Source organism: Marmota marmota, unplaced genomic scaffold, assembly GCF_001458135.2.
Source record: "Marmota marmota marmota unplaced genomic scaffold, marMar, whole genome shotgun sequence".
Lineage (NCBI taxonomy): Eukaryota > Metazoa > Chordata > Mammalia > Rodentia > Sciuridae > Marmota > Marmota marmota.
In genome coordinates this window covers 27,775,724-27,802,068 of record NW_025999932.1, presented here as the reverse complement: position 1 = coordinate 27,802,068, position 26,345 = coordinate 27,775,724, and the positions used below count along the sequence as shown (strand labels likewise).

Below are 26,345 nucleotides of genomic sequence, written 5' to 3'. Positions count from 1 at the left end.
TCTCTTCCTCCTCTTTATGTCTTTCCCCAAGACAGTGTTTTTGTCATTAATCATTCAGAATTCAACAATACAATACAAATTCCTCACGAAGTCAATCTGTAAATCATTGTAGCAGGTTTTCATATTGTTATTAAAGTGATGTTAAAGAAATATCAAGTCATAAGTAAGGCAACTTGCACAAACAACAACTGAAGAAGACACAAACTGACAAGAATGATACACAAGTCTTCAAGAGAATCAGCTGAATAAATTTAAAAAGGTGCTACTGGAAACTGAGGGAGTCTTCAAATATTTTTCTGCGAAGATGATTATCCTTTTGATTGTGCTATAAAGTAAATGTGGGGTAAAGAATTTTATCAGAAAAAAATATGCTTTCAAAAAAGCAGACACCTGACTATAAAATAAATTCTAGTCTGCATCTTTAAGTAAATACACTTTCAGAGGCCTCTTCTAATACAAATTATCCTCAGAACTATTGGTAAGCAGTTCGATTACTTTGTGTAATAAATTCTGTTATCAACACATTTCTAGTTTACAATCCCCTAAGAGATTGTTAGCTGTAGCCATGATTTATTCATCTTTGTATTTCCAGAATCTAGAACAATATATAGCACATACCAGTACAGAATAAATTTTTCATGAACAGAACTCCAAATTCTAAAATACTTAACATGATAACCTAAATTATGTTAAGATTCATATTACTGAGTTTCTATTCTTTCAGAATTATTGTCTATTCAAATATATGACAAGGGTCTCCCAGGTACAATACTACCTATAAAGAGCCACAACTCAAGAGAAATAAGCCACATGTACATAAATAGCTAAAGCATAAGGCAAAATTTCATATTTATAAGAGGACTGAAGATAAAACCTACAAGAATTCAAAAGGACAGAGAGACTACTTCCAGCTAAAAAGAATCAGAACAAGTTTTATAGAGAAAGTTGTGTTTAAACCTTAATCTACAGAAAGGATTGGATAAGGATGATAAAAATGAGAAGATGAGAAGAAAACGAGAGCAAAGTACAAGGCACATAAAAGAAAAATTGTTCAACTGCACTGAAACAAAGGTAAAGGATAGTGTACTAAACAACAGTATTGCACCCAACAAGATTTTAAAGTTTATATTTGGGTCCCAACAATAGAGGGTCTCAAATGCCAGGTCTTAAACAACTTAAACATCTTTTTTATAAGTAGGAAAATATCATGATCAGAACTGTGATTAAGGAAATTCAACCAGCAATAAAGAAATTCTCACAACAGTCCTAGTGAGACTTGATGACTATAGCAATTGGGATAGTTGAGACGATATGAATAAAGAACAATAGATCTACCATTGAGTAGATTACTTGGACTTTTGCAATAAGATAGAACAAACAAACAGTCTAATGTAAATCATGCTTTTAGATGTGAGAAATGCCAAGAAAGAATAGATTTGGGAAATATTATAAATTCAGTCTTACTCATTCACAGAACATAAAAATTTGAAACTTCCATTTAGCATTTGATGTGGGACTAGGAACTTGAAAAAAACAAATATTGCAGTATAGTAATGACTCACTTAGATAATGAGATGGCCAAAGAATGTGTAAGTGCTAAAATTGATCATGGATAGATCCTCAAAGAACACACAAAATTAAAGGAGGAGAAGTGTCAGAAAATGTAGTCAAGAGACAGAAATTTAAAAAACCAAGAGACAGAAATCAAGAGAATTTCAAGAATAATGGTGCAATGAGTATTGTATCAAATGACACAGAAAGGACACTGAAAAATTAAGATCACTGAATCTGAGGACTTCAATAGGTTACTTATAGAAAACAATAAAGACAAATGCCAAGATATGGACAGTGAAGAGAAGGTAAGAATAAGACAGATTACTATTTCTGGAGGTGTGGAGGTTTAAAAAAGAAGAGATGGCATACATTGCTGGTGGGACTGCAAATTGGTGGACCCACTATGAAAAGCAGTATGGAGATTTCTCAGAAAACTTGGAAATAGAACCACCATTTGACCTAGTTATCACATTCCTTGGCATATACCCAAGAGACTTATCAGCATCTATAGTGATATGACCACATCAATGTTTATAGCAGCTCAATTCACAATAGCTAAACTATGGAGCTCATCTAGGTTCCCTTCAACAGATAAATGGATAAAGAAAATGTGGTATAATATATACATAATGGGATAGTACTCAGCCATCAAGAAGAATGAAATTATGACATTTGCTGGTAAATGGATGGAACTAGAGACTATCGTGCTAAATGAAATAAGCCAATCCCCAAAAACCAAAGGCCTAATATTCTCTCTGATATGCAGATGTTGACTCACAATAGGGGGATGAGGAAGGGTGTGGAGGTTCACCAGATTGGAGGGGAGAAGGGGAAATAAAGTGGGATGGAAATGGGAAAGACAGTAGAATGAACTAGACATAACTTTCCTATGTTCATATATGAATACATGACCAGTGTAACTCCATATTATGTTCATGGGAAGTTATACTCCATGTACGTATATGTCAAAATATACTCTACTATTATGTATAACTAAAAAGAATGAATAAAAATTAAAAAAAATAAGAGATGGGCATATGGTTTAGAGGAACAGAAGAATTAGGGAAAGGTGTTTTTTTTTTTTTTTTTTTTTAGAAGGGAATAACAATATGAATTGTGAGAAGATGCTAATAACTAAGTTTTACCCATTCATACAGGATTCCAAAACTACCTTAAAACTTTGGCAATTGAGATTTTCACCCTGGATATTTTGGTTACTAAGGTCGCAATGCATAAATACAGTAGTAGAAAATAAACTCTCCAGGAAATAGTAAGTAGAGGCTTTCTACACGAGGTAGACATTTAACTAATGTTTCACACATACTTAAACAATGTAAAGTTCAAATCAGGCCCAACTCATTTTACGTGTCTCCTTACTTTGTTTTCTTAAAGTGCCATTTCAATAATGAATGATATCAGCAATATTCTAAGAAATATCAGACCAAGAACCCAATCAATCAGCAGAACATAAGTCTCATCAATTTAAAAAAAACAAATTATATAGGTTTTCTTTCATGAAATGTAATACATACTTTTTAAACAATTTTAATTTCTTATAAAATAAGATGATTTCCAGACTTAAAAGGAAAAACTAAACCAGGAAGTAAATGGGCTCACCAAAAATCTCATCTCTCGAATGATTTTTTTCCTAATATCTGAACAATAACAAAACTAAAGCAAATCATAAACAGGATTTGGATGGCTATTTTAAACACTTGAGAAATAAATACATTTAAAAAATAGATCGTTTGTGTTTTGAAGTTAACAGCAATTTTCAAATAAGCAGAAGAAAGTGGGGAGGGGAAAAGTAAAGAAAAATTGCAATGACTCCTGATGAATGCCAAATTCTTAAACTATTTGGAAAAAAAATGAAAACCTAAGTGTGAAACGACCAAATTATGAATGGAAAATTCATATTAGATTATCAGATTTACTATTATGAAAGCCTTTTAAAATTTTCTCACTGATGCTAAATACTTCTAAAGTGATATACTTCAAATATAACATAAAAATCTATAAAACTGGAATGACTCCATCAATATCAATTTCACAATTTGAAAATTTGACTCATTAAGTAATAAGGAGTCCTTCTAACCTGAAATTCAGTCTATAGTATGGCTTTATAAAACTATAAACCCCAGTCAGAATGACAATTCTCAAGAATACAAGCAACAATAACTGTTAGTGAGGATGTAGGGGAAAAGGTACACTCATACATTGCTGGTGGGATTGCAAATTAGTACAATTATTATGGAAAACAGTATGGAGATTCCTCAGAAAACTTGGGAATGAAACCATCATTTGACCCAGCTATCCCACTCCTCAGTTTATACCCAAAGGACTTAAAATCAGCATACTACAGTGATGTGGTCACATCAATGTTTATAGAAGCTCAATTCACAAAAGCTAAAACTATGGAACTAGGTGCCCTTCAACAAATGAATGGATAAAGAAAATGTGGTACATATACACAATGGAATATTACTCAGCCTTAAAGAAGAATGAAATTATGGCATTTGCAAGTAAACGGATGGAGCTGGAGAATATCAAGCTAAGCAAAATAAGCCAAATCCCCAAAACCAAAGATAGGAACTTTGTATTGTGCAGACAGGAGTGCGGGGAGGGGAGGAGATGTAGGGATGGGAAGGATAGTGGAATGAGACGGACATTATTATTATCCTATATACAAGTATAATTATACTACTGGTGTGACTCTGCATTGTGTTCAGACAGAGGAAGGAGAAGTTGAACTTTATTTATGTACAATGTGTCAGAATGCATTCTACAGTCATGTATAATTAACTAGAACAAATTTTAAAAAAAAGGAAAGAAAAAACACTGTAAACTTCTATATATTTTTTTCATTTAGGGAACTAAAACAGTCGGTCCTCATTATTCATAGATTCCATATTTATGAATTTGTCAACTCATTCAGGATTTATTTGTAACCTCCAAAATAAATACTTGCAGAGAATTTCTGAACAACAGCAAAAATACGTACAGAACAGTAAAAAATTGAATTGTGTCATATGTATATGCCCTAATGAGGTTGAAGAAGACCTGCCTTCTTGTTTCAGCTCTCAGACTGTAAACAAGGATCCTTTTTGTGGGTCTACTTAGTGCCACACTTTTCACATTTTGACCATGTTGGCAATCTAGTTGTTTAAAATGGTTCCCAAACATAATGATGAAGTACTGCCTAGGATTCTTTTTTTTTTAAGTTGTAGATGAACACAATACCTTTATTTATTTCTTTTTATGTGGTGTTGAAGACAGAACCCAGTGCCTCACACATGCTAAGCAACTGCTTTACCACTGAACTACAACCACAGTCTCTGCTTAATATTCTTAAGCACAGGAAGGCTCTGATGTACCTTACAGAGAAAATGCATAAGCTTAGTTTAGGCATGAGTTATAGTGCTGCTGATTATGAGCATGTGTCTGTCTGTCTGAAGTAAGATGCCTTTAAACAGAAATACACATAAAACATGGTTGTATATTGATCAATTGATGAAAATTTCATGACTACATACTAGAAAGAACCTATCCTTGTATTTCCGCTAAGAGCAATACATGCTAATTCAGTATTTGTTTTGCCTTTATAGACTAGAACTGTACCTAACAACAAGTCAGCTAGACTATGTAACCCAAAAGTCAAATGAATTTTAGAACTTTGAAACATTTCTTGTAAGAAGTCTTTCAAAAGAAAATATTCAAAACTTTGATCAAAATTATTAACTGAGTTGAAAAAACTGAATTTTTTCCTAAAGTCTGTGACTATAAAAAGTAGTGTCTTTAATATAGTGATTTTCCTTACATTGATAGCCAATGCACATAACTGATATTGTTCTAATGTGATGATTTCATGGTAGCATGGTTCTTGTGCCAGCTTCACAATAGCACTTCCAGCAGCAAGTCTCAGACGTGACATATCTGGTTTACTGAAAAACAAGCAAAAAGAATACAGATAAGCTTTCTAAATGTTTATATAAAACCATTTTATACATCTAGTTTTGTAGATATTTTTCAGGCCAAAAAAAAAAAAAAAAAAGGTAGAACTATGCTATGGTCTCAATGTTTTTGTGTCTCCTTAAATTCACATATTGAAATCCTACTGCCAAGATGATAGTATTCAGAGGTGGGATCTTCTGAGAGGTGAGTAGGTCTTAGGGACACAGCCTTCATGAATGGGACTCATGCCCCTATAGAAGAGGCCTGAAGGAGACTGTATGACCTTTCTGCCATGGGAGAATACAAGAAAGAAGCTAGTCAGCAATGTGAGATAGTTCGGTTCTAAACAGAATTCAACCACATTAGCATTCTGATCTTGGACTTCCAGTTTCCACAATTGTGAAAAATAAATCTATTGTTTGTAAGCTACTCAATCTATGGTATTTTGTTACAAAAGCCTGTACACACTAACACAGTAAATAATTTAGTGATCCTGAGTACCATAATACATTAACTCTAAAGATGGTAACCAATAAAATACTACATAAATTCTTCTCTTAAACTTAAGTCTGTGCTAGCACCACTAGTTATTTAATTCTCTCATCCTACACAAAATAGCTCTTAAGCAAGCCTAGAAGAAATCTATTTGTATGTTCACTTATTAGGTTTTAAGTATTATACAATAGATTTATTTTAGAAACATATTTACCTATATATTAGGCATAAAAAGATCCTAACTTACCAAGAAGTCAACCACAACCACTGTGCTAAGAATAAAAGTAATAGGAGGAATAGTAGATAAAACCTTACTATTCTTACTCTTCTAAGATAAAATGATCTAGTTGGTTTAAAACTCTTCATTTATCTAACAATTATGTAAAAATACTGACTGTATGCCAACATTAATAAGGTTCTGAGGTTGTAAAACATGCCCCAAAAGAGCTATCAGTGTATCAGTGGTAATGTTCCAAGTAGCTATTAATAGATGAATCATAGTACTTAGTTCAGAGAGTGCAAGCTGGCAGTTGGACGCTGTGTCTTCATGTTTAGATAACAGATGCTTCTTACATACTGTCCTTAAAAATTTCCATCTAGACTAGTGGTTTCTACTTAATCCAGTAAGCTGTTCTGTTTTATTTTGTTTTGTTTTCTTTTCTTTTCTGCTTTATTAAGTAGAAGACACTTTCCGTCAAATAAAATCTTACATAGGAATTTAAAATGTAAACATAAAAAAACATGCTTCCTATTAAAGTAGGGGACAGAAACGCCCCTCCAAACTCGGAGTCTCCATCTGCTTTGCTTCTACAAGGAATTTTCTTACTCCTACTCCATGCAGCCCCTGAATGTTCCTGAATGTCACGTGGGTTCCCTTGAACACAACTTATATAACACTGTGTACTGGGTCTCATTCCAATTACTTTATATAAAATATATATATTCTCCCTTATATAAACTCTACAAAGAAGTACTATCGTTAACCCTCATCCTGCAGGTGAGAAATCTGAGAAGTGAAATAACTTGCTAATAAATAAAATCAGATAACAAATGGTAGAACCTGAATTTGAAACCATTTAGTCTGTCAATGTTCTTAACCATTAGGGTATAATGTCCCTCTAATTAGTTAACATAGCTGAGTATAACTAGGAAAATAAGTTTAAAATAATAAACTAGAAGACAAAATGGGGCATTTTTTTTTCTCTACAAGGCTGAACTGATCACTACAAAATTATCTTGAATTTGGTATACCTTTTTATCAAAACATGATTATTTGTAAATCCTAAACACTGATACATATAAATTATGGGAGTAGAGGGGTAAAGACAACTAATTAGACTAAGTAAGGTAGACCGATGAGTTGTATATACAGAATGAACAGATCATCAAAATTTTATTTTTGTTTCATTTTAGAAATGTATGTGCTATTAACAGACTATTCCAAGAGAACAATATGAACAAAACATGAAGAAAAGAATGAAGATGGAAAGGGTTAGAAAGCAGCTGGAAGTCACCTCTGCTTTCTCATTAAAGTCACCAGATATATTAAAGAGGGATTATTCTCCTATTTTACATTACCAAGAACAAACCTCTAAATTATTGCTAATGCTGACACAATAACTACTACCTTCTAATCATCATCAACACTTCTAATTACTACATGGTAGGCAGTCTTTCAAAACCTTTGACATACTAATTTAATTATATCATAATAGCTAGATAGGACAAATATAACCATTATCTCTATTTTATAGTTAAAGAAACCGGGGTGCTGAGAGGTTAAAGAAACTTGATAAAGGTCACCTAAGTAGGAAGTGGTGGAGCCAGGATTTGAATCTGAGCTCTGGAGTCCATGTGTTCAATTACTATAGAATTGTCTCTTGGCAACCTGGGAGAATGGTTCCAGAAACCCCCTCAGGTAACCATAATCCAAAAATGCTCAAGAACCTTATATGAAATAACACAGTGTTTGCATATGACCTACACACAGCCTCCCACATAATTTATAAATTATCTCTAGATTACTTACAATAGCTAATACACTGTAAATAATTGTTATGTTGTATTGTTTAGGGAATAAACAGATTCAATAAAGTACCTTCCACAAAATCTCTTCTTTTCCCTTTAGACACTAACAAGACTGTAAAACATGAGTTACTTATTTGTACACTAACACCAATTGTATATGCCAAAAAATCAAGTATCTATTGTTTAAAATACTCTTAACGTATAGCAGTAGCCTGTAATAGACATGACTCTAGTTGTGAAATAACCACCATACAAAAGCATTATAATAAAAATATATGCACACCTATACAGCAATACTGATTATTTTTTTAAAATATAATATTTAACAATTACATCAAGAGTTTAAATATTGTGTAATCCAAAGAAATTTGAAATAATTGCATACCTAATTTTTCCCTGCTCTGTCAAGTCTCCATCACTGTGCAATATTGTTGTTAGCAATCTTAAGGTGGAAGTTCCTGATTTACTGTGATTATTTTTCATTCCAAGTAGCCATCGAACCATCATTTTAATAGCCTGAATCTATTTAAAAGACAAATTGACAAAACATTGCTACATTTAAAAGAATTTCCACATCTACCTTCTTAAAAAAAAAAAAAAAAAAAAAATCAAGATTTTTTTTATTGGACACTTTATAAGAAAAGTAAAAAGAAAAATACACTTTTCTATACATATGAAGATAACTTGGAAAGTTTTAAATTAAATCTGTTTCACTCTCTAAGGAAGTAGTTAAAAAAAGATTTCACTAAAGAAAAGCTCTTTTATTGTTGTTTTTTATGATTCTCCAACACGCAACTCATCTTTTAGATTCTAGAATTAAAATTATCCTTACTTTGCCTAAGAAAAAGTTAAGTTCCCAACAACAAACTGTATTCATTCTTTTCTTCCAAAGAGATATCACATGTGTACTAAAAATAACTAGGAAGTCCATATGTATTTCTTCTACACCAGTTACAGCTTTAAATGTTTGCAACAATCCTTTTTAAAGCGGCACATCTTAACTTTTTAAAAAAATGACACACACGGAACTGGGGTTGTGGTTCAGTGGTAGAGCGCTCACTTAGCACGGGCGAGGCCCTGGGTTCTATCCTCAGCACCAGATAAAAGTAAACACATTAATTAAAGATGTTGTATCCAACTACAACTAAAAAATAAATATTTTTTTTAAATGACACACATATCATCTCTTCTTCATATATTTCAGCTTTTTACACAACAAAGGACCAGAAACTAAGTGGGTATTGAACAATGTCTGCCACACGGCAGATGCTAAGATGATTCCTGTGTCTGGCAAGCATAAACTAAGTGCATGCCTTCTTTTCCAGTGCTACTCTCAGCTACATAAAACTGATGATTAAGATCAATGCTAAGAAAATGGGCTTACTTCAATAGATGAATGGATAAAAAAAATGTGGCATTTATACACAATGGAGTATTACGCAGCACTAAAAAATGACAAAATCATGGAATTTGCAGGGAAATGGATGGCATTAGAGCAGATTATGCTAAGTGAAGCTAGCCAATCCTTAAAAAACAAATGCCAAATGTCTTCTTTGATTTAAGGAGAGCAACTAAGAACTGAGCAGGGAGGAAGAGCATGAGGAAAAGATTAACATTAAACAGAGATGAGTGGTGGGAGGGAAAGGGAGAGAGAAGGGAAATTGCATGGAAACGGAAGGAAACCCTCAACGTTATATGAAATCACATATAAGAGGTTGTGGGGGGAAAGGGTGGGGGGAAAAACAAGGGAGAGAACTGAACAACAACAGATGAGGTAGAGAGGGAAGATGGGAGGGGAGGGGAGGGGGGATAGTAGGGGATAGGAAAGGCAGCAGAATACAACAGTCACTAATATGGCATTATGTAAAAATGTGAATGTGTAACTGATGTGATTCTGCAATTTGTATTTGGGGTAAAAATGGGAGTTCATAACTCACTTGAATCAAATGTATGAAAGATGATATGTCATGAGCTTTGTAATGTTTTGAACAACCAATAATAAAAAAAAAAACAGAAACTTTAAAAAAAAAGAAAAGAAAATGGGCTTATACAAACAAACATTCAAAGATGCTAAAGGAAGTGTTGTTCCATGTCTGCAGAAATATATCAGAATCGGAAGCTGGAATAATGTAAAAAAGTAGTTCACACATGATACATAAACAAATATGTACTCATAGCCCAGAAGGTATTATAAGAAATCACAACTAGGACTGGTATTGTGGCTCAGTGGTAGAGCACTTGCCTAGCATGTGTGAGACAATGGGTTTGATTCTCAGCACCACATATAAATATATGAATAAAAAAAAGGTTCATTAATATCTTTAAAAAAAATTTTTAAGTGCAACTAGAAAAATAACAAAATTTAACATATTTGTTCTTAAGCTTCATTCTTTTCTTTCAAAGAGATGTCACATGCATACTAAAAATAACTAGGAAGTCCATATGTATTTCTTTTACATATGGCAATAGATGAAATGAAGTCTACACTATAGATGGTTTTTATAAATCACTAGTCTCTATTCTAGTAATGAGTGATCTTTTATATATAACCTTAACTCCAGGAATTACAGGCTACATTTAAAAAAAATAAAAATAGCTTTATTAAGTAAATCTCATGGAAAAGAGAGTCTTAAAACTCGGATAACAATTTTACTCAATAGAATGTTCATAAGAAAATCTTCATTACCTTTTGCCACTAAAAGTCTGATTCTAAGAAACAGAAATATGGAAGCTGCTTTCAAACCTTATTATATATTTTTTAAACCTCAAATTACACTATATGTTTGCTGCCTGTAAGCCCCATTTTGCTAATTACTGCCAAATACTCATAGTACATAAGATAAGGCCAACCAATAAATATAAATACTTAAGTGATTTTCATAGCCCAAACTTATAGAAATTTCAACATCTTCAATAATATTACAGCATATGAAGTATATTAAGATCAACAGATCTATGCATATTACTTACTTTAACCATTGTTTCAGGAGAAACTTCTTCATCTGGAACCCAAAGTTTAGTTGTCTTTTTTCCTGGGAGCTAAGTCAAATGTAAGAAATTAAAAATATGAATATGAATTTTCATTTCAATTAATACTAAAGTGAATGAATAAATGAAATATTTACCTTCTACAACGATAGTCATACATATGATTAAAACAACTCATCTCTTTAACCTTTCAAAAAGACCGAAAGGCATATCCTCACTAGCACCTAGGTACAGCACTTACATATCCATCACTAGTTGGTTCTTTGTAGGTATGTGCCAGAACTGACTTTAAACAACTGCACATACTCCCTTACTTAGTGGCTAACAATTCAATTACTTAAGGCAACTGAAAAAGACAAGGATAAAAATCAATGGGACCAAGAATGTAGTTTTAAATAAGAAGAATGATATTTTAAAAAATCTTGAGCAAGAGAAAAATCAGATAAGTTTCTAGTTCAATACAGGTCATAGACACACACATTAATACCTTCTTACCTAAGTGGCAAAGCATATATGTACACAAACAGAACAATCGACAGAGGTGGAAAAGGGGTGGGAGGCAAAAAAGGCCAGAGTCACTGGAAAACACAAAAGTGTACAGAGAAAAAAAAAAAAAAGACTTGCAGTTCCATAAAGGTAAAGAGAAAACACATTCCAAAAGTTAGTTGGTGTTTTTTCCCCCAGCACAATAACAAAAATATCGTGCAGATATTGGTAGATGTGAATATATGATAGCAACCAGAAAATTAAAGTGGCAAAAGAGCCATTTGAAACAGTTGGAACTGCTGAGATCCTATTTTACTTACAGGTCAGGATATAGGAATTGAGAATCACCTCAGGGAAACTCTGGCAACACTTCCTGTAACTCTGGATGTGGAATGTCCCCCCAGAGGCTCATGAATTGAAGGCTTGATCCCAGCTAGTGATGCTATTCGAAAGTAATGGAAACCTTAGGAAGTGGGGCTTAGATGGAAGATGTAGGTCACTGGGGCATGTCCATGAAGGGCATATCTCACCCCCTGATCCCGTTACCACTAAAGTGAGCAGTTCTGCTCCGGTATACCCTCCCTGTAATGATGTCCTTTCTCAACACCAAACCAGAAAAAAATGATCCCAAGTGACCATGAACATTAACTTTTGAAACCATGAGCAAAAATAAATCTTTCCTTTTTAAAGTTGTTTATCTCAGGTATTTTGTCACTGCAACAGAAAGCTAACACAAATCCCAGTATCTAGAAAGGCAAACTCCTACAACACAGGGCAGAAGACTCACTCACAACTTAAGACTCACTTCTTTAGCTAAGAAGTGCCTTCCAGGTATAAAGTAAAAATAATGAGAAAGGAATCACATTAGGTAAAACCTGATGAACTTTCTGAACTAGGAATATAAAGATCCCAAAAGCTTCCATGGCAGAAGCTATCAAAAAAGGAGCAAGAAACAAATCAACTTCAGATTTCTCTGCTACAAAACAGATGCCCAAAACAATGTTCTGAATTTCCTGCAGTCAAGTAATTTAAAACACAGAATTCTAAAGAATCAAAGGTACATTCAAGCCAGAAAGTTTCTAAGTTACATTTTGAAAAAAAATAGTCAAAGTTATGATATGATAAAATATTCAATTCACAAGAAAAAATCCAATCAGGCTAAATTACAAGTTAAAAAAATTAATGTTATCATTTAATAAGACCAAGAGAGACTGTCTGGTGAATTTAAACTAAAATGAATGAAACTACAAAAAAAAAATTATCAACATACAAAATCTAAAAATTATTGCATGAAAAAAATATACTAGTGAAGCTGAAAAACATTAAACAGGATACAGATTTAAATGGGATACTCACACAAATAAGAAAATATTGATGTACCTTATATATTATACACCAATAAGATACAGCATTAATGTACATTTGTACAACTAGCCAAATACATAAAACAAAGAAGATTTTAATTTGAGGAAAATGTAGAAATGTCAAATCACAAGAATGTAGAAATAATACAAGATTTAGAAAAGCAAAACTAGCATTCTTTATAAATGACAATTAAACAGTAAATAGAAAAGAAAATTTAGTAATAAAAATGGTATAAAATCAAAACCACAAAATTCCCTAAATCAACCACAAATATAAAGCATAATTTTAGAATATTATAGTACTTAGCATAAGTTGTATGACAGAACACAGTATCAGAGAAATTTTTAAATTTCCTTTATAGAGAAAACTACAGAGCTTCAATGAAAAATATCTGTGGATGAACAAACAAAGCAACAGAAAAGAACAAAAGTTATACACATACACAGAGTTTTAGCACTGAAGAAAACCAGAAAAAGGTAAGATTATTCAATAAAAACTGTGGTGTAGGAACTGGGGCTGTGGTTCAGAGGTAGAACACTTGACTGACATGTGTGAGGCACTGGGTTCAATCCTCAGTACCACATAAAAATAAGTTAAAAAAATAATAATAAAGGTACAAACCTTTGTGTCCAACTACAACTAAAAAATAAATATTAAAAAAAAAACTGTGGTGGAAATTTTGGTAATCCTAATGGAGAGTAAAAAGAAATGAAATCCTGTGTTACAGAATTAAAAAAAAAAAAAAAACACACCTTAATGGGTTAGGGTAGTAGCTCAGTGGTAGAGCGCTTGCCTCGCACACATGAGGCCCTGGGTTCAATGCTCAGCACCACATAAAATAAATAAACAAACAAACAAACAAATAAATAAATAAAAATAAAGATATTGTGTCTATCTACAACTAAAAAATATATTAAAAAAAAAACTCCTTAAAATTTTTAAAAAAACATATGAGAGACTATGACATTGGGAAGAAAGGGATTTTTAAACTGGAAGTAAAAAGCATCAATGACAAAAGAAAGGAATGATAAAATACAGCTACAGTAGTAACTTTTGCTCAAAGGATATCATAAAGAGAATGAAAAGATACACAGTAAAATGGTTTTATGCATTTTATGAAGACACTACAACATACACCTGATAAAGGATTAAGGTATATAAAGACTACCTATGGGAAAAAGATAAGCAATCCAGAAAAAAAGCACAGAGGCAGGGTGGGGGAGTTGAAAGGAATTTCAGAAATTTCAGAACAGAGGCACCATGAATGATAACTATAGACACGTAAGAACCAGGGAAATACAAATTAAGACTATAATGAGACACTAACATCTATTAGGTGGGCAAAATTTAAAAATCTGATAATGAGTGCTAGACACTGCTGGTAGGAAAATAAGTGTCAACAACCACTGTGGAAAGTAGTTTGACAGGGCTGGGGATATAGCTCAGTTGGTAGAGTGCTTGCCTTGCATGTACAAGGCCCTGGATTTAATCCCCAGCACCACCAAAAAAAAAAAAGTAGTTTATAATAAACTGAAAAGTTAAATATATATATACACACTGTAGTTCATCAATTTTGAAGTAGAGAAAGTCTTGCTCATGTGTATTAGGAGGCCTCTATAACAGCATTCATACATACAGTACCACTCAATAGAGGAAGGGAATGAAAACATTCCAAATTTGCTAAGAGAATAATAGATAATGAGATTTTTCCCACAACAAAATAATGTAGAGAGTAATGAATGAATTAACCACAGCATATTTAGTAACAGGATTATTATTAGAAAAAATTGAAGTGATTAAAAGCAAGAAACTCAAGACTACGTATGATTCTTAAAAATCTCTAGAAAAAGTAAAAATTTAAAAAGTACATTGTTTAAAGAGATACTTGTGGCAAAAATGAATGAATGAATGAATGAATAGCAAACCCCAAAATCCAGATGAGTAGGTACTAGGGGCAGGAAGGAAATAGAAAGAATTGGAGAGTAATAAAACCAGGACCTAATAGTACATGGGTGGTCACTGCGTTAAAATATTAGCTACACAAATGTCACATATATTCCTTTGTACATACTCAATGTAAGATAAGACAAATTAATGGGTAAAAGTGGTAAGATGTTCTATTTTTGACAAGAACTAACTCAGTTATTTTGAACCAATTTTCCCACTGAACCAAATAGAAAGTCTAGACAATTATTTTTAAAAAATCACCTTGAAGACAATAAATAGCTACCAAAGCAGTGAGACTTTGCAGAGAGAAGTTTCAAAAGAAGAGGGAAATCGAAAGAGTTGTGCCTGGCATTAAGAGCAGTATTCTCATCCATACGACTACTAGTTTTCAAAGTTTAAAAGAAGTGGCTGAGAATGTAAACAAAGTTTTTATCATTGTCACAGTGCTGGAGGATAAAATTTGAAATTTTGGGCCCAATGCCTTATTGAATACCTAGACTTTGAGTTGGATAACAAACAAATCGACTCCATACGTAAAGGTGACTAGAAAAAGAAATCAGCCTACCAAAAACTGAAGACCAGGGACTGGGGTGGGGTTGTGGCTCAGAGGTAACACGCTTGCCTAGCATGTGTGAGGCACTGGGTTTGATTCTCAGCACCACATACAAATAAATAAAGGTCCATCAATAACTAAAAAATATTAAAAAAAAAAAACTGAAGACTAGCTTCCAAATGGATGAAGGTGATCTGACTGTCAAAAACAAAAAGCAAACCCTCAATGGAAGAATATAAACTCATACAGAGCCTCAAACTATCTCTAAATTTTTTATTTTAAAAAAACCTATCACTAATAAAAAATAACACATATACAACATAAGACCTAACCACAAATTGAGAGAAAAAAATCAACAAGGGTGGGGGGAGTCACAGAAGATCCATAAAATGAGCCTAAGAGTATGAATTGCAACATAATATAAAATGTTCAAGGATTAAATGACAAGAGAATTCTAGAAGGGAACAAAGCTATGTCTAAAAATAGGGAAATTGTAGAATTAAAATAAAATAATTAAGAACTCAATGCAGTGCCACAGGCCTGTAACCCCAGCAGCTTGGGAGGCTGAGGCAGGAGGACTGAGTTCAAAGCCAGCCTCAGCAAAAGTGAGGCACTAGGCAACTCAGTGAGATCCTGACTCTAAACAAAATACAAAATAGGGATTGGGATGTGGCTCAGTGATTGAGTGCCTGAGTTCAATCCCCACTACCAAAAACTAAACAACAAAACAAAAACACCTCAATGCATGAGTTTATCACAAGATTAAACAAAATTGAGGAATTTGTAAACTCAAAGACAGGTCAGAAGAAAGCAAAAACCGAAGCATGAAGAGGCTAGAAGAAAAGTGCAGAAAAAGCACGTCCAGACAGCTGGTTCACAGAAAACAAACAAATGAATGTGCCTAGAGTACTAAGAAAGCAAGAGCAAAAAAAAAGATGAAACAAATAGTATTTGTTTCATAAACTTCAAAATTTATGAAAGACACCAAACCAAACAATCAAGAAGAGCTACAAGCACCAAATAGGATACATATGTAGAAAGCACACCCAATTGCACCACAGTAAAAGTGGATACTAATGCAAAATAGAAAACATTAAAGGCATTCACAGCAAAAAGATAGGAAACCTTAAGAGGAACAAGGATAGTGACAGACTATAGGAGAAAAGAAAATGAAAAAGATAACGGAATAATATTTTCAAATCATCAATGTGGTAAAACATACCAGCCTAGAATTCTAAACACAGATAAAAATATACTTTTAAAAATTAAGACAAAGTAGACATGTGAGACAAACAAAAAAGAGAAGCTTCATATTAAATAAAATATTAAAGTGGTCCCATAAGTAGAAAATCACCACATAGAAAGTAATGAAAAACAAAAGAAACTAGAAAATATGTTGGCAAATCTAAAGAAATATTGACTGTATAAAACAAAACTACAGAAATTGTCCTATGTGAACAAGAACACAAAAAGCATTAGAGAATAAAGAAACCAAAGTATTCTAAGGTCCTTGTGCTACAAAGAAAGTTCAAAACAGTGTGAATAACATTGGCCTTTAATAAGTCAAAAGAAGATGTTGTTAATTTCAAGTGAGAATAGCAAAATATAAAATAGGCCAATAAAAGGGGAAATGAAATAAAATTATTTAATAAAAATAAGGCAAGAAAGAGAAAAATGAATAAAGAACTGATAAAACAAACTGAAAATAAAATTAGATGGCAGGATAACCATTATCTGTGTAATGTAATGTAATGTACTGCAATTTGATTAAATTAAACATAAAATTGACAAAGTGTGTATGTTAGAAATGGAATTAATGTAATATTCCTATTTTTGAAAATATATTTATTTCTTAGTTGTAGTTGGACACAATACCTTTATTTTATTTATTTTTATGTGGTGCTGAGGATCAAACCCAGGGGCTCACACATGCTAGATGAGAGCTCTACCCATGAGCCACAACCCTAGCCCCTAACGTGATATTCTATATATGCCATTTTGACATTTTCAAGTGCTCCATTAGTTACTACTAATCCATATTTCTACCTTGAGACTGGGGGAAAGATAAAAATGTCCTCCCTCACCACTTTCATTGTTTTGGAGGTCCTAGCCAGTGCACAGGAAGAAAGGAAACATGGAGCCTTAAGAAAGGAAGATAAATAAAACAAAATTATCATTATGAATAAATGATATGATAGGAGAAACCCAAAAATGCAAAGAATTGAAATTATTTTTAAATGACTTTAACAAGGTCTCAGGATACAAAGTCAATATAAAAAATTAACTAGTTCTTTGTATATACCAAACAAACTTAAAAATAAAAATTAAAAATTATATTATTTACAATAGATTCAAAAATATCAAATGCCTAGAACATATGTAAAAAAGAAAAAGATACATAAAATCTCCACATAAAAATTCAGCAAGATAAATTAAGGACTATTTAAGAGATATATCATCTTCATGAAATGGAAAGCTTTGGAATATAACATGTTCATGGAACAGTAGGTAGTAATAGAATAATGAAAATTATCTCCAAATTTGTAATTCAAGGCAATCCCTATCAAAATTACAGGCAATGAGTGTATGTGTGTCTTGGAGTAGAATGGAATAGGCAGACAGGGCAAGTCAATTCTAATATTTATACAGAAAAAAAAATTTTAAAGAAATGAAAATGGTGATGAAGGAAGAGGAGGAAGAAGGACAGGAAAAAGGAGGAGTTCTCAATGACATTTGGAAGACTTATGCTATTAAATATCAAAACCTGCTATAATAATTGAGACAATATAAAAAATATTAAACTATGGATACAAGATTTAAACAAAAGTAGCAGTAACAAGCAGTGGGGAGTCTTCATGATTTTGAATTTGAGAATGGATTCTTGGAAAAATTCAAAAGCACAAGCGACAGAAGAAAGAGACAAATTGAATTTCATCTAAATCCCCAGTACCTGACCCCTACCCAAATTAAAACTTCTGTGCTTGAAAGCATATTACTAAGAAACTAAGGGGCTGGGGTTGTGGCTCAGTAGTAGAGCGCTTGCCTAGTATGCATGAGGCACTGGGTTTTCAGCACGACATACAAAGAAATAAAATAAAGGTCTATCAACAACTTAAAAAATTTATTAAAAAAAATGAAAAGATAATCTACCAAATTAAAGAAAATATTACAAAATTTATCTGATAAAAATATAATATGTAGACCACATCAAGAGCTCTTAAGACTTTTGACAACAAAACGACAAATAACCCATTTAAAAATTTTTCTAGATTTTTACTGTGTATTCTATACCTAAGAGTAGTAGTTTGTTCATGTGGCTTTTTTTTAATATTTATTTTTTAGTTTTCAGCGGACACAACATCTTTGTTTGTATGTGGTGCTGAGGATCGAACCCGGGTCCTGCCCATGCTAGGCAAGCGCTCTACCGCTGAGCCACAATCCCAGCCCCTAAAAATTTTTAAAACAACTTGAATAGTCATTGCTCCAAAGAAGACATATATATATATATATATATGGCTAATTAGCATATAAAAATATGTTCATCACCATTAGTTATCAAGGAAATTCAAATCAAAACCTTAATGAAACACTACTTCACATACCAGAATGGCTAAAATAAACAAAAGAAAAAAAAAGTAAGTTGGTAAGGATATAGAAAATTGGAGAGTTTTCATATACTGCTGATGGGAAAGGTGTATTAGCTGTGGAAAACAGTTTGGCAGATTCTTAAAAAGGTAAACACAAAATTACCACATGATCTAGTAAATCCACTCCTAATTATATACACAAAGAATTGAAAACAAGTACACAAACAAATGCTCTTCCTTATTCATAATATGTAAAAGGTGGAAACTATTCAAATATTCATCAATAAACTATAGTATACTGTATACAATAGAATTTTCATCAGCCACAAAATAGAATGAAGAACTGTTACATGCTACAATAAGGATGAGCCTTAAAAACATTATGTGAAAGAAGTCAGACACAAAAGGTCATGAATGTAGGATTCCATTTATAGGAAATATTCAGAACAGGTAGAGACAGGAAGGAAACTGATGATTGTCATCAGCTTAAGGGGATGAAGGGGGAAAATGGAAAGTGACTACCTAATGAAAATATTCTGGAACTAGATCAAGATGGTAGTTGCACAACATGACGGATAAAGCAGTGACACAGAATTGTATGGTTTAAAATAGTTAATTTTACATTATGTGAATTTTGCCCCAATTAAAAAAAATCAATGAGAAATTCCATCTTTGCAGTAAGTGGTATTGCATCAGATGGAAATAAAAATGAATTTGACATCTATTTTGTACATATACAAAAGTCAATTTCAAGCATATAGAGCAAAAGGTAAAAGTTAACTAGAACAAACCTGTCAACACTTTACCACTGTTTACAAACGGCTACTGCACACCAAAATGTGTAAATGAAGAACTAGATTTACAAGTATATTTAATTCAAACATATATTTAAGTAGAGATATGTGACTAATGGCTACTGAATCAGTGCAAGTCTAGAAAACAACATAGGAAACATGTTCACAATCTTGGGGTAGATGAAACAACTTAAGGGCTAACCATAAAAAATTGATAAATTTTGGCTTTGTTAATATTAAGAAATCTGCTCATCAAAAGATAGCATTAAGAAATTGAAAGAGGTACAAAGTAGGAGAAAAAAATTGCAACAGAATATATAAAGAAATCTAACAAGTTAGATAGGGATTCATATTTTTAATAGACAAATGAGGGAAAATCTCAAGCAGGCACCTCACAAAAGAAGAGACCTAAAACATCAATATAGAGATTCAAGCTGGTGGATTAGAGGAAGGCTGCATTTGCAGTTGCTCTGTGGCTTGAGTTTCTCAGCAGAGCTGGGTGAAAGAAGGAATTCAATAAAATTTAATATTGGATGTTGAGACTCTTAGAAAACATTGAACCAGAGACAAGATAGAATACATTGGAATCAAGCTGGTTATGGCAGTGGCAGCAGCACTGGTTTACCACAGAGGGGGAGATAATACAAAGAAACAAAATGGACAAATTTGGCATGGAAAAACTTACAGAACAGAGGAGAAGTCTGAACTTAGATGAACCAGAGACTGAACAGTAAACTGATGTTTAAAAAGTACTCTGTGTTTCTCAACTGGTAAGCAGAAAGCTGAGGAGGGAGCCATCTGGAGGAGGCCATGCTTCAGTTTGGTGCTACAGGAGCCCAGGAGATCATAACAAATACTGCTATACTATCCCAGCCATGACATACAATGTGGTTTAAGTGCACCTAGCAGAAAGTCTGATGGCTCACAAAACCAGCTAAAGGCAGCTGGGAAACTGAACAGGTAGACATGATTACACTTGGAGCCTGAGAAGGTGGTGCAATATGCCAGACCTGAAAAGGGTTGGATCCCCCACCCGAATACAGTTCAAAATCCAGAAGGCCAGCAGATATCAACATCTGCCCAGTCCTAGGGATGTGCTTATTTAATCTCTCTGGAACAGATACCACCAATAAAGTCTCAAAGTCCTGATGAGAGTTAAGCGTCTGCCAACTCTCACTTAGAACTCCACAGCAGCCTCACCCTGGGAGGGCATCAGCTTGTTCTGTCCTGACACAACTCCAATTGAGAATACTTCCCATTCCTGCCAATCTTGTACTGTGAGAAGGGAAGCTGAGAGCTATTTCAACCAGTTTCAGTTTTAGGCAGCTCCAGCTGGCAGCTTAGTAAGCAACAGAAAAAAGAGGCAGGATTTACAACTACCATCCATTCCTCTTTCTAATGGGTACACAGCCCAAGAAGAAACGGAAATAAAGCTGGGCACAGTGGCACACACCTGCAATCCCAGAAGCTTTGGAGGCTGAAGCAGGAAAATCGCGAGTTCAAAGCCAGCCTCCACAACTGTGAGGTGCTTAGCAAGTCAGTGAGACCTTGTGTCTAAATAAAATACAAAATAGAGCTGGGGATGTGTGACTCAGTGGTGGAATACCCCTGAGTTAAATCCCTGGTACTCAAAAAAAAAAAAAAAAATCAGAAATGAGGACAGACATAGGCAGTGAACATCCATCCTCATCAACAGTTTTTACCCAATTATTGGAGCTAGTTCTTTCATTTTTCATTACAATTTTTTTCGTTTGTATGAGTGTTCCTGCTATGCAGATTTGACTTGTGATATACATGTTATGTACATGTGTGTTGTGTGGTGTATGTACGTGTATTTATATATACAAACACATATATATACATGTTTTTTCTCACTTTTAGCATTTTTAATGGCTTTTATTTTTCTTTAATCTTTTAATGTTTTTCTTTTTTTTTTTTTAAGTTGTAGATGATCACAATATCTTTAGTTATCTATTTTTATATGGTGCTGAGGATCAAACCCAGTGTGCCTCACATGTGTAAGGCAAGTGCTCTACCATTGAGCTAGGGGGGCTCAATGGTTTTTATTTTTCTTTTTTTGACTTTTGAGGGTTAGGGTTTTTTGCTTGTTTGTTTCTCTTGTTCTTCTCTTTTTCCCCTCTAATAGCCAAATTCTCTGTTTGTTTCTTTAATTTTTTCCCTATCTTTAAAACTATCACTTGCTACATCTCTCCAGCTTTATGTTCACATTCTGAACATTCTAAATTTTCTTTTACTTTCCTATCACATTTTATTTTCTCTTAATGCACTGTTCGTTTTAACATCTTTTAGGGCTGGGGATGTGGCTCAAGCAGTAGCGCACTCGCCTGGCATGCGTGTGGCCCGGGTTCGATCCTCAGCACCACATACAAACAAAGATGTTGTGTCTGCCAAAAACTAAAAAATAAATATTAAATTCTTTCTAAAAAAAAAATTAACATATTTTAAAACTATTTGATAATTCCTGCTCCCACCACTCATGCCGTGGTGGTTATTAGTATTGTGGATGGTATACCTGACAAGTGCTGTTTACTTTACTGCCAGGTCTAGTTCACAGGTTTTTATTGTTGTTGGCAATTGATGACCCCACCATTCCTGATTTGCGGTAATTAGTGGTGCAGATGCCATAGTAGGCACCAGGTATTTACTTTAATGCTGTATGTGTGTGTGTGTGTATAAATATATTTTGCTGATATTGTTCTTGTTTGTTTCCCCTCTTCTGAGAGGTGCTGGGACTCTACAAAGACATTACAAGTTCACAGGGTAGAGACTCTACCGCTGAGCTAACTTGAAACCCAGTTAAGAAACAGCACACCTTGCTCCATGTACAAATAAACCATAGTCAAACTGCAAAGACACTTTAGTACAAAAAAATAGAGGAGACAAAAATCACAAACCAAGGTCCAGGCCCCAACTAGGAACTGCAGGAGTCTCCCTCATGGAAGTTCATCCCTCCAGAGAAAACAGGGAGAAATAACACAAAATTGTGGACAACACACCTACAAGAAGAACCCCACTGTTTGGAGACCTACAGGGAAAATGAGATCCTCTAGTTTTGACATAATGTGTACTGTATCAAAATATACTAATCATCACTGGAGAGCTACCAGTAAACTATCCTATAAAATCCACTTGGAAATATAAAAATTCACAATAACCAGATATCCCAGAAAACTGTGTGAAGAGAAGGCTGTGACCTGAGAAATCCATTCTAGAAGATGCATAAAACCCAGCAAAGGAATATAAAGAAATGTGTAAAAAAATGAAAGTTACACGACACCAAAAGTTCATAATTCACCAATAACTAACTCCAAAGATACTGAGGTGAATCAAATACCAGATAAAGAATTTTTTAAAAGATTATAAAAATGATCAATGAAATCCAAAAGAACACAGAAAAACAACTGAATGAATTAAGGAAGTCAATACAACATATAAATGAGAAATTTAAAAAGGAGATAGATATTGAAAAAAAATAGAAATCTTAGAAATGAAAGGCACAACAAATCAAATAAAATGGTGAAAGTCAAATAGAGTAGACTATGCAGAAGGCAGAATCTCAGAAACAGAAGACAAAGTGGCAAGACTTGAACATTCATATAGTATTAAAGAAAATAATAAGTAACTATGACCAGAATATACAGAAACTCTGGGACAACATGAAGAGAACAAATCTAAGAATCACTGGAATCAAAGATCAGGCTAATGGCAAGGATAAACTCTTCAGAAAAAACTCCAAACCTTGAGACTGAGATAGGCACCTAGATGTCATTCAGAACCCCAAAAATATATTTAAAAAAAAAAAAAAAAAACCACTCCATACCACACTATAATTAAAACTTTTTAAAGGCTCAAGAGAAAACAAATGGGTCACATTTAGAAGTAAGTCAATTACAATTATTTCAATTTTTCAGCACAAACTCAAAGTCAGGAGAGGGCTTGGTATGATGTATTCTAAGTCCTAAAAGAAAACAATTGTCATATCAAGCAAAGCTATCCTTCAGAATCAAAACAGAAATAAAAACCTTCCAAGATACTCAGAGAAACAAAACAACCATGACCATGAAACCAGAACCACAGAAGAAACTTACAAGAAAGACTTCATACCGAAGGAATTTTAAAAACTTCCAGAGCTTACAAATGGACAAATCTCATTAAAAGAGTAGCTAAGCGGGCTGGGGATGTGGCTCAAGCGGTAGCACGCTCGCCTGGCATGCGTGCGGCCCGGGTTCGATCCTCAGCACCACATACAAACAAAGATGTTGTATCTGCCGATAACTAAAAACAAATAAATATTAAAAAATTCTCTCTCTCCCTCTCTCTTTAAAAAAAAAAAAAGAGTAGCTAAGCAAATGAGAAACAGGACCAAATTAAACATGAAAAATAAATAAAAACAGAAGAAATTAATAAACATCTGTCTATAATAACACTGAATGTAAATGGTCTCAATACTCCAATTAAAAGATTCAGGAGGCAAAGTGGATTGAAAAACAAGACCCAAACTTATATTAGCATAAAATGCACTTGACAGGTAAAGATAGTCACAGTTTGAAACTGAAAGGATTGAAATTGATATACATGTAAATGGACTCCAAAACCAAGCGGGATAGCTATCCTCACATCTGACAAAGCAAATTTCAAACCAAATTAATCAGAAGAAACAAAGAGGGTCACTTCATACTGTAAAGGGAACAATCTAAGGAGATACAATGACAGTAAATGCTGGTATACTTAATTATATAGAACACATTACTCAACCCATATAGACTCCATTAAAATAATACTGGATGTTTCAACACACTTCACTAACCAATAGATAGGTCATCTAGATATAAACTCAGTAGAGATGCTTCCAACCTAAATAATATTACAAATCAAACAGATTTAACAGGCATCTATAGAATATTTTATTAACAATAGCCAAATACATTTTCTTCTCAGCTGCTCTTAGAATGTTCTCCAAAGCAAACCATATTTTAGGCCATAAAGCAATTTTCAGAAAATACACCCCACTCCCAAAAAAGAGAAGTCAATAAAATTCCTTGCATCTTACTTGAACATATGGATGAAAATTAGAAATCAATAACAAAAAATCACTAGAGAAACTGTATAAACACATGAGATTGAACAACAGACTTCTGCATGATGAATGGTGATAGAAGAAATCAAATGACAAATTTAAAAACTTGTATAATCAAACAAGAACAGCAATACAACATACCAGAACCTCTGGGACAGTATAAAGGGCAGTTCTAACAGGAAACTTTATAGCTATGAGCATCTATAAGAAAATCAGAAAGATCCCAAATATATTAATGATGCATCTCAAGACCCTTGGAAAAAAACAACAAATTCCAAAACCAATAAAAGAAATGAAATAATTAAGATCAGAGCTGACATCAATGAAATTGAGAGTTAAAAAATAATACAAAGAATCAAATAAATGAAGTCAGTTCTTTGAAAAGATAAACAAGATTAATAAGCCCTTAGCCAAACTAATCAAAAGAAAGGAAATCCAAGTTAATAAAATTAGAGATGAAAAAGAAGAACTCATCATAAACATCACAGAAATTCAGAGAATCATGAGGGACTATTTTGAGAAGTTACAGTCCAATAAACTGGAAAACACAGAAGAAACAGATACATTTCTAGACCCATGGACCTTATATATGACCTAAACTAAACATAGGACCTGACAAAATCTAATCAAGAGGACACAGAACATCTAAACAGACAATAACTAGCAATGAGATAGAAGCATTAATAAAAAGCCTTCCAACAAAGAAAAACCCAGGACCAGATGAAATCTCAGCTGAATTCTACCAGACCTTTAAAGGAGAACCAATGCCAATGCTCCTCAAATTATTACATGAAACAGAAAAGGGTGGGACACTTCCAAATTCATTCCATAAAGCCAATATCACTCTCATATCAAAACCAGGTAAGGACACATAAAGGAAAGAAAACTACAAACCAATACCCCTGATGAAATTACATGCAAAAATCCTTAATAAACCATTAGCAAATCATGTGCAAAACACATATTAAGAACACTGCATAGGGCTGGGGTTGTGGCTCAGTGGTAGAGCACTCGCCTAGCATGTACGAGGCACTGGGTTCGATCCTCAGCACCACATAAATGTAAAATAAAGATATTGTGTCCACCTAAAACTAAAAAATAAAATATTAAAAAAAAAACACTATATGACAAGATTAGGTTTGTTTTTTCCCAGGGTTGCAAGGATGGTTTAACATTTACAAATCAATAAGTGTAATTCATCACATACATAAAATTAAGGATAAAAATCAGGTAATTATCTCAGTAGAGGCAGAGAAAACCTCTGACAAAATTCAGCACTCATTCATGATAGAAACACTCAAAAAACTAGGAACAGAAGGAACCTACCTCAACATCATAAAGGATATACAGGACAAATCCAAAGACAGTGCATGGGGAAAAACTGAAGCATTTCCTTTAAAATCTGGAACAAGACAAGGTTGTCGACTCTCAGCACTCCTATTCAATGTAGTAATAGAAATTCTAGGCAGAGCAGTTAAGTTAGAGAAGTAAATAAAAGG

General features: G+C 33.4%; 1 protein-coding gene across 6 annotated transcripts in view; it reads right to left on the bottom strand.

The window, feature by feature from the left end:
* The window catches only part of Pds5b (PDS5 cohesin associated factor B), a 193,399-nt gene that overhangs the window by 24,084 nt on the left and 142,970 nt on the right, over nt 1-26,345 (bottom strand). For all 6 annotated transcript variants that reach the window (XM_048800816.1, XM_048800814.1, XM_048800815.1 and 3 more), the window contains 3 exons: nt 10,999-11,067; nt 8,414-8,550; nt 5,372-5,495 (listed from right to left, as the gene is read on the bottom strand). In XM_048800816.1, coding sequence (XP_048656773.1) covers nt 5,372-5,495; nt 8,414-8,550; nt 10,999-11,067 — 330 coding nt within the window. The remainder of the gene's footprint in view (nt 1-5,371; nt 5,496-8,413; nt 8,551-10,998; nt 11,068-26,345) is intronic.